Raw genomic sequence first — 21,207 nt, 5'->3', positions numbered from 1 at the left:
TATCATTCTACAAACTCCAGACTTCAACAAACCATTCATTTTACAAACTGATGCGTCTGGAGTGGACTTAGGTGGAGTTTTATTGCAGGAGGTGGATGGAGAGAGAATGCCAGTTGTCTTTTTGAGCAGGAAGCTACTGGACAGAGAGACCAGGTATTCGACTGTTGAAAAGGAGTGCTTGGCCATGAAGTTGGTGATCGAGTCCCTGAGATACTACTTGTTGGGACGCCATTTCAGCCTAGAAACTGATCATAGTGCTCTCCAGTGGCTCCATAAAATGAGAATACAAATACAAGAATTGCTGGCTGGTACCTGGCCCTACAACCATTCAACTTCACGGTCCACTACATGCCTGGCAAGGCCAATGTAGTTGCTGACTCTCTCTCCAGGATATATGAAGACTAAAAATATTGTACCCTTAAAAGAAATGTAGGGGGAGGAAATGTAATGTAGCTAGTCCATTACATGGGCCTATCTTTGAGGCTAGCAGTAAGAAAGGACAATATGCACAAAAGTTTAAAATGTTTTATTGATAAATGTTGTGTGGGTTAATTGATTATAATTGAATTGTGTGAATTTTAACTTACCGATGTTGTCTGCCTTAGATGTTTCGGCTAAATGAGCTTTTTGGGTGTCTAAGTAGTGTTCACTGTTAAAATAAAGTAAAGTAAACATAGAGCTCTATTTTAACTAACAACTTAATTGAATAAATTATTACACTGTTTGATTGGAGCTAATTTTTAACAATAGAATGGGATTTGGGAAAACCAACCTGTAATACAGAGTAGGCTCAGCCAAATAGGGAGGTGCTCTATAAAAGGAGCAAACCTCAGTTGGCTATGAGAGGGTGCTGTATGTATAGCAGGTACTGCAATGCTGATTCTTTTAAACTTTTTCTTGTTTTTGGTAAATATTTTTGGTGTTCAATAAATGCACTTGGGTCTGCACTGGACACTGTCTTAGCTCTGTTCCTTGTTGAACCGCTAAGGTGGTTATCCGGGTGATTACAGTGAGAGATAAAGAGAGAGAGCTGGTGTATCAAGATATCCTGCAGTATAAATGTTGATACAGATCCAAGCGACTCATGAAGATTTGCACCTGACGATTACACCTGTCTTGCACCTTTCTGCCCCTGTCGGAGTGAAAAGTGCATGTCCTCCCTGTGTTAGTGTGGCAGAGTTGTTAGCCTGCCTCCTCATCTCAGTAATTATGCTTTTCTAAAGCACTTTGTAATTAGCTTGTCAAACATTTCTGGACTCTTTTGTTGAAATGGAAATTAGACTGTCTCATTAATTCACAAATGGAGCAACTAAAAAATCTGTTTTACATTTTATCAACAATTTTCTAAAACCGGAAAACTGCAATTACTCACTCAAAGTCGGTCACATCTGATAATTAGCGCAAAAAGAGTTGATGGTACAATCCCCATTTAGGTTCAAGCTGCTGTTGTGCTCTTGGGCTTTGCTTTGTGACAGAGATACAGGAAGATGTGACCAGAGCAAAACTTGGTCTAAACCATGACTAAATCAGGACTGAATTTGGAGTGAACCAGGGCCCACTGGTGGACATTTTCTCACGTTAGAAAAAGATTAAAGCCCCACTGCAGAACATATCATCACATTAGAACAGAGTTAAAGCCCCTCTACAGAACATTTCCTTATTTTAGATTAGTGCGTCAGTGATTTCAAATTATGTGGTGTTTTAAGTTTAGTTCAAAAGACTCAAAGTGAAACTGAATCTGACAAAGCTTTTCGTCTCATCACAGTTTAATTAGAAAAACAATTCACCTCAATGTTTATTTAGGCCACAAAGTAATGTAAAGACTTCTATATCCCTGTGTGTCAGATAGTTCACAGGGGTAGCAGTACCAGTAGTAGCAGTAGCAGCAGTAATAACAGTTGTAGCAGTAGCAGCAGTCGCAGTAGTTATAGCAGTAGCAGTAGTACTAGTAGCAGTAGCTTGTACTTGTACTTGTAGTTCATATTCATGGTTCTAAATGCCTTTAATATGATCTGAGAGCAATGATTTTTAGAACCAAATTCACCTGGAGGAAGACCAGACTCTTCACTTCCATCCAGGCCAAATGCTTTGAAAGAACTTAACTTACATCAAAAAGATATGATTATTATTCAGTTCAATGTATTTTTACAATCACAAGCACAATCACAACAGCAATAGCCTTGTATTACACCGGTCAACACTAAATTTATTGTCTAAGATTTTTTAGCTGATTTAGGATAATTTTGATGTGCTGAATCCAAAAATCACATTGGTTTTGCTCAATCGGGTCAACGGTCTGAACTAAGCTACATATTTGTTTTTGGACGATTTTGTTTACACGTATGAGTATTTTCACGTCATATGATGCAAAATTCTGTTATATTTCTCGCTATAAACAAATTCTGAAGATTTTGCATGTGCCAAATTATGACTAATTGTTTTTTTTTTATATTACAAATGAATGAAATGGCTTCGACTAGAAGATCTTGCAAAAATAAGCCTAACATATTCTGCTACATCTGCGGTGAATACACCAATGTTCCTAACAGGAATCAAGTCACAAGTTTCATAAAGCATGCTTACCATGCTTATTTTGGTATTAAACTTGGTGACCAAGATGAAGCTTGGGCGCCACACATGGCATGCAAGTCATGCACCGAGTATCTGCGTCAGTGGACTAAAGGCAAGAAGAGTTGTCTGAAGTTTGGAATTCCCATGGTTTGGAGGGAGCTGACATCAATAGCTACTTCTGGGCTATTGATGTGACTGGGATCAACAGAAAGAACCAAAGCAGCCTCAAGTATCCTGACCGTGAATCAGGACGTCGTCCTGTCGCTCACTGTGATGAAATTCCAGTACCTGTCTTTGTAGAAGTTCCTGACATCAGTGACAAAGATTCCTCCAGTGTGGTTTTAATGATGATGCTCCACATCCTTTTTCCCAAAAGGAGCTAAATGTTCAGGTTTCCTGAGAATCTGGGATCACTGAGTGATGAGCAGGTGGAGAGATTCCATCAGGACATAAAAGAGATGGAGACCAGGTATCAGGGACGCTGGGATGCAGTCATGATTGCTGATTACTGTTGGACTCTGAAGAGAGACATCCCTGCTGCTGAGCATTCAAGGGGTTCATAAAAACAGAAGTTCATGTCCTGAATTTTGCACAATGATAATGAAACGTTCCAATTTACATGTACTTACCTTTATCAATTAACATAACGTAACATTTAATTAATACATTCTGTTAGAAAACTATTTTTTATCTCCTAAAACATTTTTTGGATGAGAAATATTAAAGAAAATCAACTGATAATGTCACAAAATTGTAATCAATTTAGTCAGAAGATCTGATTTTTCAAAATCAAATTAGCATAAAAACCTGACCTGACTGAGAAAAATGGATATCATTTTTGGATTCAGCGGTGCTAAATGGTCCTAATTCAGTTGAAAAAACACAGACAAATTTCAAAAATGTTTTTTTTGTAACCCAGTGTTATTATACTAAACCCCAAACAAACCAGGACTAAACCAGGACCAGGATTTAACCAGGACTAACTCAGGACTGAACCAGGGCTGAACCAGGAGTTGCCTAATTGTTATCCAATGCTCTAATAAAATAATAAAACTATTAAGTAAATGTAATAAATCACTTGCAGCTGAAGGGGATTTGTATCTAGTCAGTTATACAAACTTTCTACAGACGTTTCTACCCATCTGAAATTAAAGTCTAGCAAGCATGTACAGAGCTCAGCAGAAATCTGACACTCTCCAGGCCTCTCTCAAAAGTCTTTTCTGGTCCACTTCTGGCAAACCAAAAGTGTCAAAAGGAAATGCCCCAAATTGGAGACAGTTCTTTTTATAATACAAATTTTTATACACATTTTAGCTTTGTTAGCTTTAGTTGTGGCACCAAACCATGATTGTCTGGTCAAATATAATATTATATATAAGAACTAATCAGTTATAGGAATAGTTCTCAGGGCATGTTCTCAAGACACAGTTTAACCCTTTAGGCAACTCAGGAAGTAGCAGTGGCATTTGGCCATATATGGCATGACTTCAGAGCAGGATCCTGGCTCAGATCTGGAGATGGGTTCAGCTTACTATATTTGCTTGGTGCAATTTCCCCTAAAATATAAAATAAAACATTTTTTGTAAGCTGACTTCTCTCTCTCATGTCAGCTCATCTCCCTCACTCCCTGTTGTGTCTCTTTCCCTCTCCTCTGCATTTCTTCCTTTCTCCTCTTCCTTTGTCTTTCTGTTCTATAGTTCCTCCTGTCAGACCCTCTACCTCTCTTCTTACTATGGTTGTCTCCTCTCCATCTTTTGTTTCCCCTGTTGTTCCATCTCTTTCTCTCATTTCTTTCTTTTTCTCTCCCTCTCTCTGTTCTTATTTGTCCTTCTCTCTCTTTCTCCTCCGATCTCTTTCCTCCGCTCCCTCTCTACCCTCCTCTTCCCTCTCTCCCGCCCTCTCAGCTGTACTACCCTGACATTGCTGTGTGTCTTGCTTAATGGCATGATGGCAGAGTGAGTGGAGGTTTCTGATTCTTCTCCTGCGGCATTTTTCTCCTCGTCGGTGAGAGATTTTAATATTTAATGACTAAATGACGCTCTCGCTCTGAGTGAGTATAGAAAGGTGAATGGACAGAATAATGCTGTCAGAAATAAAGGAGAAGAGGCCGCCGCGGCCATGACTCACAAATGTACAAACACAGGCCGTGTCCCAATTCGCCAAATGCACCCTTTGAAAGGTCCCTTCGAAGTACTCTTCAAAGTGTAGTTTGAAGGTTCCGGTCGAGAATCTGCCCTCCTCAGTGTAGCCGCCATCTTGCTGAAGTGGGACAGGCCTACACCACGGACCGCACTTCCACCGCTGTCTTTGAACGTATGATACGTACATTACGTACGTTATTTTTAATGATTTATTATTTAATAGAAGAAAAGTCAAGATGTCGTCGTCACAGCCATTTCTTTCTGTTTAGATTGAATATCAATAGGCAAAAATAACGTTCGAGGTGATTTTTTTACTCAATTGTAGCTACTTCATAACTTTAACAAAATATACCTTGTGAAAACGTAATAACAGAGACAGAGGTAACAATATCATTTTTACATTCATAGTCTATAAACCAGAGAACACTGATTAGTTGTACATAAAGTGGGATATTGCAGTTTAATGATTCGGTATTTTGGCCAGTGGCTACACCACTTTAATAACAGTAGAGGGCACTGTTTCCCTTCTATGCCGTGCCAGTTCTTTTCATCTGATTATTATAAGGTATTTTCTAGCAGTGCAGCGCTACATCAAGCTAGTGTCTTTTACTAATACGAAAGTAAATGACACGTGCCCACGAGGGGGTGCAGACCTATGGAATGTACGGAACTCATGAAGATTTTGTGCAAGTCCGTTGCGTCATTGTTCACTTTACCTGTGTGGAACTCATTAAACCCTTCTGACTTTACGTTTCAGTCTCTTGGTCTTTGACACTTAAAATAGAAACAAGCATTCTTACATTATTCTTATTGCAGTAATAATTTTTAATTGATAATAATTAATAATTTTTAATGATAATAATGTCTTCTTATTGTCTAGCAATAACTCCACATTCCATGTAACTCCTTTTTAATCATCAAACAAACTGTACAGATCTTTATTCAGATTTAACAGTTTCATGTCGCTCTGTTGTAGATGAGGTAAACCAGTACGAACATTTGAATGTGTGTTGCGCCATGGACTCCATTTTCTTCTCTTTTTTGCGTAGCCGCGGTGCATGATGGGATATAGAAGTGCGTGAAGTGTGCACGGATGCACGCTTCGGTTACGTCTGATCTCCATGGAAACAGTGGAAAGGGAAGGGCAGGTTTGTCGGCCGCATTCAGTAGGGTGGGTTGAAATGGGACAGCCCTTGTCGCGCCGGAAATTACGTAACTGCCCTTCGATGCACACTTCAAATGGTGATTCTAAGGCCAGTTTGGCGAATTTGGACATGGCCACAGAAACATGTCATACACTGGTAATGAAGGACCTGTGCAGTCGTTGGGTTTCAGATGACATCACATCGTTCTATGGGCCAAATAAAAGTCTCTGTACCTGATTATTACAGACTTAAAAACATGACAGTTTGCAGTGGTCCAAAGTTATTCCTCACTTACCTTATGCATTTAAGTATTCTAATTATTATAAGCACTTTTCACAACTCTCAGAGACCAGAGTTTTGCCTTAAAATATTCAAACTGTAAAGCTAACAACAATTAGCATACTAACAGTGCCCTTCCTGATAATCAGAATATAAAGCGCTTCACAGTTTATAGATGCAGACAGTACATAGTGGACTTATTTTTACCTCAAGAGGTGCTTATACAATGTGACAACACAAGACACAATTTGCTCAAATATAACCTTTAATTTTGGTGCAGAATATTTTTCAAATACAGATTTGTGTTGTAATACAGTGAGTTCTTGGATCTAGACACTAATAGACATGAACAGGTTCAACATTTGTGCATTTACCTTTTTGATATTTAATGACAAAGTACAATGTAATCAATAGGAAAAATTAGCTGTTTTATCACACTGTTGAATTATGAATAAAACACAATTTGACAATTTGAGTTTATTGGATTTTTTTTTACCCAGACACCAGAGTCACATGCCCTGAATGTAGTAGTCTGTGTGTGAATCTCTCTGTGAATGAGGTACATTTGAGTCTGATAAGGAGGGAGGGGCTGTGGAGAGGCTAGGGGAGAATTCTACGAGGGGTGCTGTGACAATGTGTATAGACCCCGCTCTCTTACTGCATGGTTCACATTTTGGTCCCTTATATTGGTCTAAACACTTCCCTGTTCTCTTCTGTGTGAATGTGGGAAAAGTGAAGTTAAATATAGTTGCTTGTTGACTCTTTCTAAACAGTTAAAGCCAAATTGGATCGTCCAATTACTATACAACAATTAACAATGTCAATTAACTTGTAATTATATTCCAAAAATAACTCTATAAAGTCTGTGTTTTATAGTCACAATGAATAAACTGTTACTCCTCTGCAGGCGGGTCCTGGTTTGGTCCTAGTGTGGTCCTGGTTTGGTCCTTTTTTGGTCCTTGTTAAACAGTCCTGAAAAAAGACCCCGGGGGCCACGGAGGCAGGGCGAGGAGCAGGACGAGGAGCAGGGCGAGGAGCAGGGCGAGGAGCAGGGCGAGGAGCAGGGCGAGGAGCAGGGCGAGGAGCAGGGCGAGGAGCAGGGTGAGGAGCGGAGACACAAGGAGGTCCCTGGGCAGAAAACTGTCCAGCGGAGCTGCAACGGTCAAGGCAAGGAACAGGAGACAAGCTCCCTAGATGGAAAACTGTGTCCAGCAGAGCTGCAACAAATGGGATAGGGGCAGGAGACACAAGGAGCAACAGACAAGCTCCCTGGACGGAAAACTGTCCAGCAGAGCTGCAACAGAGACAGGGAGACGACCAGCCCGGACGGAGAGATATGTCCATCAGTGACTCAGGAATAGAAGCAGGCAAGGAAGGTCGAGGTCGGGAAAAAAAGGCTCCCACAGAAATAGGATCCAAGGGTTTTGGCCAGTCTGTACTGTCCTCAGGCACCAGTGGTACAAGCAAAGCAGGTGGGAGCTGAGGTGGCGAAACGAGGGCTGAATGAGCAGGGCTAAAAAGGAGAGCAGTCTGCTTGATCCACGGTGGCAAGATTGTAATGAGTGTTGGATCAAAGGTGCTGATGCAGGACTCAAAAAATGTATTCAAATTTCAAAGAAAATGCAAAGGCTGGGTGTTGGAAGCTGGGTCGGAGGCTGAGGTGATCAGTAGGTCCGAAAAACAGGGTCATGGGAAAATAAACTGACAATCTGGCAGTGTGTGGAGAAATGAGCAGAGTCTTTGTAGTCCAGAGGTTGAAGCTTGATTGCTGATGGGCTCCAGGTTAGTAGTAGGTGGTAATCATAGGTGAGGGTGACGCCAGACTCTCCGCCCATCTCCAAGCACAAAAACACAGAAGGGAGGTAGGGGGACACCACAAGAAAACACAAGTAAAAACTGGAATCCTGACAAATCCTGGTTAAATTCTGGTTTAGACCATATATAGTCCTGGTTCAGTCTGTGTTTAGTCCTGGTTTAGTTCTGTTTTTGTCCAGGTTTATATACACTCATCTAAAGGATTATTAGGAACACCTGTTCAATTTCTCCTTAATGCAATTATCTAATCAACCAATCACATGGCAATTGCTTCAATGCATTTAGTTGCGTGATCCTGGTCAAGACAATCTCCTGAACTCCAAACTGAATGTCAGAATGGGAAAGAAAGGTGATTTAAGCAATTTTGAGCGTGGCATGGTTGATGGTGCCAGACGGGCCAGTCTGAGTATTTCACAATGTGATCAGTTACTGGGATTTTCACGCACAACCATTTCTAGGGTTTACAAAGAATGGTGTGAAAAGGGAAAAACATCCAGTATGCGGCAGTCCTGTGGGCAAAAATGCCTTGTTGATGCTAGAGGTCAGAGGAGAATGGGCCGAGTGATTCAAGCTGACAGAAGAGAAATGATGACTGAAATAACCACTTGTTACAACCGAGGAATGCAGCAAAGCATTTGTGAAGCCACAACACGCACAACCTTGAGGCGGATGGGCTACAACAGCAGAAGACCCCACCGGGTACCACTCATCTCCACTACAAATGGGAAAAAGAGGCTACAATTTGCACAAGCTCACCAAAATTGGACAGTTGAAGACTGGACAAATGTTGCCTGGTCTGATGAGTCTCGATTTCTGTTGAGACATTCAAATGGTAGTGTCAGAATTTGGCGTAAACAGAATGAGAACATGGATCCATCATGCCTTGTTATCACTGTGCAGGCTGGTGGTAGTGGTGTAATGGTGTGGGGGATGTTTTCTTGGCACACTTAGTCTCTTAGTGCCAATTGGGCATCGTTTAAATGCCATGGACTACCTGAACATTGTTTCTGACCATGTCCATCCCTTCATGACCACCATGTACCCATCCTCTGATGGCTACTTCCAGCAGGATAATGCACCATGTCATAAAGCTCGAATCATTTCAAATTAGTTTCTTGAACATGACAATGAGTTCACTGTACTACAATGGCCCCCACAGTCACCAGATCTCAACCCGATAGAGTTGAGTCTTTGGGATGTGGTGGAACGGGAGCTTCGTGCCCTGGATGTGCATCCCACAAATCTCCTTCAACTGCAAGATGCTATCCTATCAATATGGGCCAACATTTCTAAAGAATGCTTTCAGCACCTTGTTGAATCAATGCCACGTAGAATTAAGGCAGTTCTGAAGGCGAAAGGGGGTCAAACACTGTATTAGTATGGTGTTCCTAATAATCCTTCAGGTGAGTGTATCTCTGGTTCAGTCCTGGTCTTGTCCTTGTTTAGTCCTGGTTCAGTCCTGTTTCAATCCTGTTTTAGCTCTGGTTTAGACCTGGTTTAGTTCTGGTGAAATCCTGGTCCAGTCCTGGTTAAGTCCTAGCTTAGTCCTGGTTCCGTCTTGGTTTAGTCCTGCTTCAGTCCTTGTCTAGGCCTTGTCTAGGCCTTGTCTAGTCCTGATCTAGTTCTGATCTAGTCCTGATCTATAACCAGTCTCTCTCTCACAGGGGCACAGTGGAGGCACGGTTCGTGTACGTCTTTGTGTTGGGCATCCTGTTCTCTGGGACTAAAGACCTGCTGCGGTCTCAGTTTGGTCCAGCTCCCCGGCTCCGATCTAGGGGCCTGTGGGAGGTGTACACAGGGCTTGTCCTGATGGTGGCGTTGTTGTTCAGAGCCCATAACCTGCCCGTGCTGTGCGGCTCTCTGCTCATCCAAACACTCATGGCACAGTTCGTGTGGAGCCCGCTCGGATATGACGCTGCACAAACCACTATCATGCACTACTGGTTTGGACAAGCGGCATTCTACTACCAGGTATGGACTGCATCTGACACACTGGGAGCGCATCTTGGGTACAGGGAGGGCATCTGAGGTACAGGGATTGAGGAAATTTGAGGTACAGGGAGGGCATCTGACACACAGGAAGGCAGGGCCTCTGACACTCAGGGATTGCGTCTGACACAAAGGGAGGCCATCTGACACATATGGAGGAGGGCATCTAACATCACGGGAGGGTATGTGAGGCACATAGAGGATATCTAAGGCACAGGGACGGAGACCATGTAAACCATTGAAAGAGACCTATTCTGCACATTGTACTTTTCAGAGCTTTTAACCATGTTATAGTTCTTTCCTTCTCATTGAAGTTGTGTTTAGAGTGATCCATGCCTGTTTAAGTAATCTTTATTCTCCTGTATTCAAGTCATTGCTCCAATCTACCCCTGTTTTCACTACCACTGGTACACGCTACTGTGACGTATGCAGCCTTCTACCCTTTTATTTTCTTAATCAGTGATACGCGTAGTATTCGGCAGCGTTGCATAGTTGTTTTGGATTGCTCGCTAGTAGCTATAGGAGGGGCCGACAGCAAGCGCCGTTTTGTTGTACCACAGTTTGAGAAACTGTCATAGATTGTGCGACAAAGTGGGCCTTTGTCCCTATAATTTGTTTTGTTCACATGTATGTTCATTTTCAATAATTTTCCAATACAAAACTAAATAGAACTATCCCGGGTTTGTTTTGTTTAGTTTTTCAATTAGTTAAGTCACCACACACTTGTTAGTTTAAACATATTTTATTTGGTTAAATGTGTCAATTCAGTTTAATACTGCAATCCACTTACCTGCATCTCCACATGGTCCAGACAAAGAAGGAGCGTGCCCTATATCGGCCATTTTTATAGGCTTGGGTGTGGTCGCAGGCCAGACCATGTGGAGGGGAGAACTGGTTTAAGTTTGTTTATTTCTTTGTGTCAGTGTCTTCTGTATTTTGTTTGTGTTCGAAGTGTTTATAGTTATTTTGTTAAACACTTTAGTTAAGGGACTTGGGCCCTGAGAGATGGTTTTAAATGTAAGATAGGGCTAATGTTATATCCACAGCACCTGTGGAAAATATGGTGTATACCAGGGGGAGGTGCTTCCTGTGCAGGAGGGTATTTAAGCAGGGTTAATTAGACATTCAAGAGACATCAGTGTAGCCAGGGTACATGTGGCTTTTTCCCTTAGTTGTTTAAGTTCTGTTACTTAGTTTTGTTGAGCACCGTTAATTTTTGTAAATATGCATTATTTTGTTCACGGGGTACCACAATGCTGATAATAAATTTTGTCTAATGGGACTTTTATGAGTCTGCCTTCTACTTTGACCACTTCGGGCCAGCTTCCCCACAGATTGTAATTATATAGCTGTCAAAGCACATCTGTATTTTTTTATTTTTTTTACTTTCCACCATGTTATAATGTTGGGGGCGACCTGGTGCCCGTGGACACCATGTTGGTGGTTCCTGGTTTAGCAGCTAGTTAACCGCTGGGTTTCAGATGGCATCGCAACATTCTATAGGCCAACATTACTTAATACAGAAAAAACTAAAATGAATATTGTTAAAATTCAGATTTGTGTTGTAGTATAGTGAGTTCTTGGGTCTAATCATTAATAGAAATGATCAAGTTCAAAGTAGAATGTAATCTATAGGGAAAACTGTCTCTTGTCTGAGTATGACATCATCACAGTCTAGAATCTGAATCTGACAGAATGCATACATTAGCAAATGCAGTCAAAAATTTGTCTGAAAACTCAAGTAAAAAATATAAAATAGATTAAAGCAACACATTTTCAAGCCTGTGATCAATATGAGTGTTCATGGTTTAGGTGTGTGATTTTCAACTATAAGGTTTGACTTAGGAGACTGACTTACTGAAAACTTTTGGCTAATGCTAGCTAGCTTGTGAGTGTAATGTTATTTTAGAGGGGTCTAACAGCACAAACAGCTGAGGGTCTAACAGCACAAATCAGCTCACCTGTTGTAGTTCCAGCTAAGTCAAGTGTTTATGGTTAAGATGTGTTAAAATAAAGCTCAGATTAAAATCTAACTTTTAGTAATAGAGCTTCCAACAGAGCAGTTCCCTCAGTTACAGTGACTCCCCCAGGGAATGTTGATGACATCAGCTGAGAGAGGCAGAGAGAGAGGAGAGCGATGGAGAGTGAGGGAGAGCATCAGAGAGAGAGAGGGAGAGAGAGAGCACAAACTTGTGCTCACAAATCTCCACTCTGCATTGGTATTCACCTGTGATGGCTCCAGACTCTGCTGTTATGAAAATATTCTGTAGTAAACAAACTTTTATTACTGCAGTATTCACACTTTTGTAGATTTACAGTTCCACAAACACATTATGAGATCCACAGCGTAACATGATGAAAGAGTCATACCAATAGCGTACACAATATGTTAGAATAAAACATTTAAAGTCCATAGAGCAAAATGGCCATCACGTCAGCCCAGGACCTTACAACTTTACAACTCTCAGAGACCAGAGTGGAGTTTTGATATGATGGTAAAGCTGACTAGCATGCTAACACACTCTTCCAGATGATCAAATGATAAAACGCTCTATAATTAGATGCAGACATGACACAGCAGACTTATTTTGACCTCAAGAACTGCTTATACAATATGCACATGTATCCCCATGTATTTGAACAAAATACACATTTTGCTCAAATACATAGGGAAAATCAGGTACAGGGACTTTAATATTTTGTATTTAAAAAAGTGAAAATTGTGAGCCTGATGCTAAAGTTTCTTGTCTGACTCTGTGACTGTCCCAAATGTATCAGTTCATAAACTTTAACCTCTAGACTCTAAACTTTGTGCTGACTAAACTGGACTGGAGCTCATGTTTTATTCACTTTCAGCTTGGACCTGAGCTTTACAGTGACTGTTACTTTGACACCGTCACTTTAACAGACAGATAGAGAGGGCGCTATTACAGAGTGGCGGCTGGAGTCATGGATCTATAGGGTTTTGCAAAATTGAAGCTTTTGAAGCTTTCTAACATATTATGTTGTTCCCTCATCAATAAGCCTGGGTATCATTAAGATACATACCACGATACATAGACCGCGATACATATGTCGATACAGTACTTTTTCAATTCAATACAATACACTACGGTATATATTTAAAATCAATTCAATATGATTCAGTGAAAAACATAGGCTTTTGTGACCCTTAATGATCAGCCCCATTTTCACAAAAAATAAACATTAATGGTGCATTTATCTTTCGTTTACTGAAGATGAATGTAACATAAAGTTCATTTTGTTTAGTGCATTTTGCTAACTAGAAGAACACATCAGACTGTTCCACTGATCAGTATTATTCATACAGATCTTACACATGCTCCACTCTTACATGTACACAGAGACATGTGCAGTTTAACAGTTCTGAAGGATCACAACATATGGACTAAAACACAACTGTTATGCTAAATGTTTTTGTTAAACCACTATCTGTGCAAAGCTAATAAGAAATACATCTATTTTAATTATCAAAACAGAATTAAATGTCAAATGCTCTGCATAAACAAGTTTCTTTCCTCTGAACAAGCCACACAATAGTGCTGTGACACCAAATATACAAAAAGAATATCGATACAGCCGCCAACAATATCGATACAGTATCATTAAATTAAACAATACAATATATTGATATTTCAATATTTCGATATCTTTGCGCACCCCTACTCATCAAAAACATGCCTGAAGAGGTTTTAGACATCATTCATGTATGTTGGAGTATTTTAGTGATCTTAGCAGTACAATCATGTACAAGGCTCTGCCCACAAGCCTACATCACTCTCACACCACAATTTTTCATAAATGTACAAAAACATGTTACAAAAAATACAATACAACTTGACAAACCTAATGTGATGTACAGTAGTTTCATTTGCGAGAGGCAAGCTGTTGTGATGTCACTCTGAAGGGGGGAATGACTTAGCATAGGGAACACGGGGGCTAACAGTGGGCAGGAAGTGGCGTTACCTTCAATAGCCCCACTTCGAATTGGCTCTTTGGTTGCTATGATACCCAAGGTAGGAATTCCAAATATAGAACTCGGCTCCAAATTTGCCCCTATAACTAATAGCCTCAATGAGCTTCATCTGGCTGGAGCTACACGCTATGAGTCACGTCACACTGCCCTAGTCTACTTCTTTATACAGTCTGTGGTGCACTAGACCTGATTTAATCCTGATTTAGTCTTGGTTTAGTTCTCAGTGTTGTGTCTTCTCAGATGAAATGCATGTGTATCGTGTTGTTTAAATGCAAAAGGAAAGTCATTAAAGTCGTTTTATTTCTGTAAAGAGCAGATGTGTCACTCTCTGACAAACCAAACTTTACTTTTAAACCCTGTAGAAAGTTACAAATGTTTTTATTTTTAAACATTAAAAATCAATCAGCGATTAAAAACAAAGAAACACAACTACACCAGGATTACACCAGGACTACATCAGGATTACACCACGACTACACCACGACTACATTGGGTTTACACCAGGCTTACACCAGGCTTACACCAGGCTTACACCAGGCTTACACCAGGCTTACACCAGGACTACACCAGGACCATACCAGGACCACACCAGGACCACACCAGGACAACACCAGGTCTACACCAGGACCACACCAGGACTAAACCTGGACTGAACCAAGTCTTTTCGCTCCCTATGTAGACAGTTTAGTCTTTTTTATAATACATTTGGCTGTGTTGCACAGTCCTCCCTCAGTCCTCTCATCACCCTCTCTCCCCCTGTCCTCTCTCCCTCTCTTACCTCCTTTCTTTTACTCTCTCGCACTAATCTCCTCCCTCTCTCCTCTCCTGCTCTCTGCCCCACCCCTTCTCTGTCCTCCTCTTCCCCCTCTCTCCTCCTCTCTTACCGGGATCCTGAGTGCCTCCTGTTTGGGTTCATGTCCTCATGTCTTGGCTCAGATTGTGGAGCATCACAAATGAGCTGTAAAAAAGCAGAGGGCATTTTAACTGGAACCATTTGGGGGAGAAACACTGTGGCAGAGTGGGTAGGTCTTTCGCCTCACAGCAAGAAGGTCATGAGTTTGCATGTTGTCCCTGTGTCTGGGTAAATGCACACAAAAATAGTCCTCCAGCTAGTTACTCCTGAGCATGATCCTGGTTCACATTTGGTCCCCTGCTTCTGAATTAGGATGTCTTAGACCAAAACTAAACCAGGAATAGACCAGGAGTAAGGACTAAACCAGGATTAAACAAGTACTAAACCAGGACAAAAACTAAACTAGGCTTAGACCAGGACTAGATCAGGACTAAACCAGGTCTAAACCAGGACTACACCTGGACTGAACCATGACTACAGTTCTAAACCCAAATTAAACTGACAACACCATTACTGATCCAGAATTAAAACTGGGTCATAACCAAGACTAAACCCAAACTAAACCAGGTCTTAATCAGGACTAAACACACTCAAGAGAAACAGCGGGTGAAGTTGACGCATTATTAGTTATTTTTTATATTTAAATCCATTTGTGTCTTTCAACTTTGGGTAAGTGTAAATGTGTCTCTCACTGATTAGAGGAGGGTCTCAGAGGTTCTTGTTTTCACGCTTCATTCCTCTTCCAGATGGTTGTGTCTCGTTTCTGTCGTTTCAAACTCAACACGTTGCAGTGATGCTGCAGAGCTTAGCCATGTTAAACATGTGTGAATGAAACAAAACACAATTCCAGGTATGTTTGTGATGAGGAAACAACATTACAACATAGATCAGAACGTGATATAGGCATTTAAAGTCCAGACACTTTCACCAGTCTTGCTCAGCTCAAATTACAGTCCAACGCCCTCCTAAAATAATGGCCTATGTAATTTTTTTTGTTTTACATGATCAGAGCTCTGTGAGACCTTCCACCTCTGGAACAAAATTTAACCCCCTCAGTCGAACGGATCTTGAGATATTTGCAAACAGTCTTGAGTGAAATGGTCACATTTGCTACTACAGTGGTCCCTCATGTATTATGGAGGTTATATTCCGAAAATAACCTGCAATAGGCGAAATCCGCAAAGTAGAAAGCTTTATTTTTTATAATTATTATATATATTTTAAGGCTGTAAAACCTCTCACCACACACTTTATACACTTTTCTCAGGCATTAACATTTTCTCACATTTTTGTCTTGTTTAAACACTCTCAAAGTTCAAACCTTCGTAGATTTAAAAAAATAAGCACAGTATTATAGAACGAAACCAAATACTATACTGCACTTTAAATAAAAATAACATCTTTTAGAAATACTGTAACAAATTTAATTTTAATGATCACATAAGAAATTATTAATAGTGACTGACACGTATTTCACAGTTCATCGCCTCTTCGTCCTGGCGCCCTTCCGCTGTACAGTATATCCTCACCCTCCTAAAATTAGAGATGCACTGATCCAATACTGGTATCGCATATTGGCACAAACACTGAAGAAATTGCTGGGTCAGATATGGGCTTCCAAATATGTGTTCAGCAGATATCCTGGTATGAGTTGTAAACTGTTGGTTGGACATTTAATAAAACTCTTTACTGGTTGTAGTTTGCTCAGAAAGTCTGAATGAATATACACTCACCTGAAGGATTATTAGGAACACCATACTAATACGGTGTTTGACCCCCTTTCGCCTTCAGAACTGCCGTAATTCTACGTGGCATTGATTCAACAAGGTGCTGAAAGCATTCTTTAGAAATGTTGGCCCATATTGATAGGATAGCATCTTGCGGTTGATGGAGATTTGTGGGATGCACATCCAGGGCACGAAGCTCCCGTTCCACCACATCCCAAAGACTCAACTCTATCGGGTTGAGATCTGGTGACTGTGGGGGCCATTGTAGTACAGTGAACTCATTGTCATGTTCAAGAAACCAATTTGAAATAATTCGAGCTTTATGACATGGTGCATTATCCTGCTGGAAGTAGCCATCAGAGGATGGGTACATAGTGGTCATGAAGGGATGGACATGGTCAGAAACAATGTTCAGGTAGCCCGTGGCATTTAAACAATGCCCAATTGGCACTAAGGGACCTAAAGTGTGCCAAGAAAACATCCCCCACACCATTACACCACTACCACCAGCCTGCACAGTGGTAACAAGGCATGATGGATCCATGTTCTCATTCTGTTTACGCCAAATTCTGACTCTACCATTTGAATGTCACAACAGAAATCGAGACTCATCAGACCAGGCAACATTTGTCCAGTCTTCAACTGTCCAATTTTGGTGAGCTTGTGCAAATTGTAGCCTCTTTTTCCCATTTGTAGTGGAGATGAGTGGTACCTGGTGGGGTCTTCTGCTGTTGTAGCCCATCCGCCTCAAGGTTGTGCGTGTTGTGGATTCACAAATGCTTTGCTGCATTCCTCGGTTGTAACGAGTGGTTATGTCAGTCAACATTGCTCTTCTGTCAGCTTGAATCACTTAGCCCATTCTCCTCTGACCTCTAGCATCAACAAGGCATTTTCGCCCACAGGACTGCCACATACTGGATGTTTTTCCCTTTTCACACCATTCTTTGTAAACCCTAGAAATGGTTGTGCATGAAAATCCCAGTAACTGGGCAGATTGTGAAATACTCAGACCGGCCCGTCTGGCACCAACAACCATGCCACACTCAAAATTGCTTAAATCACCTTTCTTTCCCATTCTGTCAGTTTGGAGTTCAGGAGATTGTCTTGACCAGGACCACACTCCTAAATGCATTGAAGCAACTGCCATGTGATTGGTTGATTAGATAATTGCATTAAGGAGAAATTGAACAGGTGTTCCTAATAATCCTTTAGGTGAGTGTATATTGTTCAGCAGTTACTTTTGGGAGAAATTTGTTACGTAACTACAGTGAAAAAGTGTTTGCCCCCTTACCAATTCACTTACTTTTTCTGCACCTTTGTCACTCATAGCCTTTCCAGATCAAGCAAACTTATATATTAGACAAAGATAACTCACAAGTAAACACATAATGCAGTTTTAAGTGCCGATTTTATTTATTAAGGAAAAAAATGCATCTGAACCTACATGGCCCATGTGAAAAAGTAATTGTCCCCTAAACCATCCTTAGCAGCAACAACTGCAGTCAAGCATTTGGGTTAACTGGCAATGAGTCATTCACATCGCTGTGGAGGAAATTTGGCTCACTCTTCTTTGCAGAATTATTTTAAATCAGCCACATTGGAGGGTTTCCAAGCAGGAACCGCCTTTTTAAGGTCATGCCACAGCATCTCTACTGGGGTTAGGGCTGGACTTTGACTATTCCACTCCAAAACCCTTATTTTCTTTTGTTTTTTTTAAGCTATTCAGAAGTGGACTTGCTGGTGTGCTTGGATCATTGTTCTGCTGCAGAACCCAAGCTGCAGAACCCAGTTGCAAGCTTTTGCCTTGCAACTCTGCCCTGCATGCCATTTTTGCCTAGTCTCTTTCTTATAGATTTTGTTCTGGTTTCCTTTGTGACCACTTGGATCAGTTGTTGCTGTGCTCTTGGGGTAATTTTTGTAGGTCGGCCACTCCTGGGAAGGTTCACCACTATACCATGCTTTCATTTGTGGATAATGGCTCTCACCGTGGTTCGCTGGAGTCCCAAAGATTTAGAAATGACTTTGTAAACTTTTCTAGACTAAGACATGTAAATTACTTTTATTCTTTTCTGTTCCTGAATTTTTTTGGATCGCGGCATGTCAATATCGGGTTCAATATGGCCTACTTCACCTTGTCAGATCCTATTTAAGTGATGTGTTGATTTGAAATTTTTGGCAGCAATCAGGCCTGGCTATGAAATTGAACTCAGCTTTCCGCAATAATATGATTAATCACAGGCACCTCACCATTCAACAACGGAGGTAATTACTTTTTCACACAGGATCATGTAGGTTTTTATAGTACACTGCCTGGCCAAAAAAAAAATCACCATAAAAAAGGCCACACACTGTAATATTTTGTTGGACCGCCTTTAGCTTTGATTACAGCATGCATTCACTGTGTTTTAATAAGCTTCTGCAATGTCACAAGATTTTTTTCCATCCAGTGTTGCATTAGTTTTTCCCCAAGATCTTGCATTGATGATGGTAGAGTCTGACTGCTGCACAAAGCCTTCTCCAGCACATCCCAAAGATTCTCAATGGGGTTAAGGTCTTGACTCTGTGGTGGACAATCCATGTGTGAAAATGATGTCTCATGCTCCCTGAGCCACTCTTTCACAATTTGAACCCGATGAAACCTGGCATTGTCATCTTGAAATATGCCCATGCCATCAGGGAAAAAAAAAATCATTGATGGAATAACCTCGTCATTCAGTATATTCAGGTAGTCAGACCTGACCTCATTCTATGAGCACAGACTGTTGCTGAACCTAGACCTGACCAACTGGAGGCTTGTACCTATTTACTTAGTTAAATCCAGGTGGCGACTTCTTTTTGGCCAGGCAGTGTATTTCGCTCTTAACAAATAAAATCATCACAGAAAAAATGAATTTTATGTTTACTTATCTTTGTTTAATATTTAAATTAAACCATTTCTCATCTATTAGTATTGTCTTTTTGTTTGAAAACATGATCAAATGTTTTAATTTTCAGTTGGTACAGTTTTTTGTGTTTCTTGAAAAATGTGGAAATTATTTAGGATTTAGTTATTGTTTTAGGAGGGCGTTGAATAAATAAGTACATTAGACCTGTGATGTGATGTGCGATACATTGCTTCAGAAAATATTACCATAAACTTGAGTATTGAAACTTCTTTAATTCACTGACACAATCCTTTAAAGCAAGATAAAAAGACAAACCTGATCTGTAGCCATTGAAAAATGTCGCCCCTCTCTCTGTAACTTCTGCTGTCAGGCTCCTAATTTTGGTCTGGTGACCTTATTTCACTATTTTGCCTGTAAATTAAGATTAGAGACATTAATAACAGACAAATCTGATGCTTTCTTTCCCCAAGGTCACTCCTGCTAGCGTTAGCAACAGGTTTAATTGACAGCATTGCTAAGTGCCCATCCCCTGCCAAATCAGCAGTTTGGGCTGGAAGATGCTATGGTACACACAGTCAAAATTCTAAATATGGAATTCAACCCCAAATTTGCCGCTATAACTGCTAGCCTCGATTGGCTTCATTTGGCTGGAGCCAAACACTGTTGGTAACGCCACACACACACTTAGTTCACAAGCAAAAAACACTGAGCCCCAAAAATATGATTCGATCTATAATAATTTGAACAGGTTCATTAGATCTTTGATAAAAAAAACAGTTAGGACTATAAGAATCTTAAAAAATCCATCATATTGTTGTAACACCCTTTAGTTACACACACAGTGTAATCCCCAATATTTCTAGTTAACCTTGTTGAACTATGCAGTCTGAATGAGTTTTGTACATGTAGTGCCTTTATTTCACCAGTAGGGTGTGTATTCTACATCCTCAAGTGCCGCTGACACAGGTAGCCTCTAGATCCCCCTACATGTTTTTTTACTGATGCCGATGAGAACAGACACACTAGCCGAGGAGAGAGCTTGCAAATGTGAAAAACTACAGACAAAGTGGTTGACACTTGTATTTTCTTTTGAGTTATTGATCTGGTGAACTATCCAAACCCACGAGGAGGTTTTTGGACCGGACGTTGCCATGTTGTTGTGTTTTTTTTATCGAAGAAAAACTCCGGTTGTTTTTTTTGAGTATGAGTCGATTCTGATGGCGAGCCAGAGCCAAGTCTGAGGACCGTGGAGCGGGAGACCGGCTTGCATGCGTGGAGGGTGTGACGTCGGAACAGCTCATCGTGCATCTGGGAGAAAACGCATCTATACATTATACAGATAAGATAAAATCACACTACCCGGGTAGATGGACAGTAATGAATAAAGAAGAAAACTAATTTTGGACACTGACTGAAATTAGCACTTGATTTGTTTTTTTGGACTTTATTGGACTGTGTTTACACTTATTATTTTGGGCCCATTATTTCATTTGTACTTTGAAGAAACATTTTCATTTTTTTTTCATTTGCACTTCGAAATATTTTCTATTTTTTTCTTGTACTTTGAGTTTTTGAGAGTTGTAAATTCATTAATGTTGTTGTTCCAACTGAGGTTGTTGAAAGGTAAATACCAGGTTGAGTTTACTGGGTTTTGATACATAGAGAAAATATTAACTTAGTCATAGCTGAACAAATTCAGTTGTTGGTATTCAAAGTGGTTTTCCGGCCAATAAAGAACTATTTTGCTACTCTTTTATAAACTGTGGTCCACGTCATTCAAGTCCTCCCTGAGCGAAACTATATCT

At 40.6% G+C, this 21,207-nt stretch overlaps 1 protein-coding gene across 1 annotated transcript in view; it reads left to right on the top strand.

The window, feature by feature from the left end:
• The window catches only part of pigg (phosphatidylinositol glycan anchor biosynthesis class G), a 130,038-nt gene that overhangs the window by 101,900 nt on the left and 6,931 nt on the right, over positions 1-21,207 (top strand). Inside the window, exon 12 of the mRNA XM_055224874.1 lies at positions 9,616-9,922. Within this exon, the coding sequence (XP_055080849.1) occupies positions 9,616-9,922 (307 nt within the window). The remainder of the gene's footprint in view (positions 1-9,615; positions 9,923-21,207) is intronic.

This window comes from Periophthalmus magnuspinnatus, chromosome 10 (genome assembly GCF_009829125.3).
Source record: "Periophthalmus magnuspinnatus isolate fPerMag1 chromosome 10, fPerMag1.2.pri, whole genome shotgun sequence".
NCBI lineage: Eukaryota > Metazoa > Chordata > Actinopteri > Gobiiformes > Gobiidae > Periophthalmus > Periophthalmus magnuspinnatus.
The sequence above is the reverse complement of the archived record's forward strand: the minus strand, read 5'-3'. Positions and strand labels throughout refer to the sequence as shown.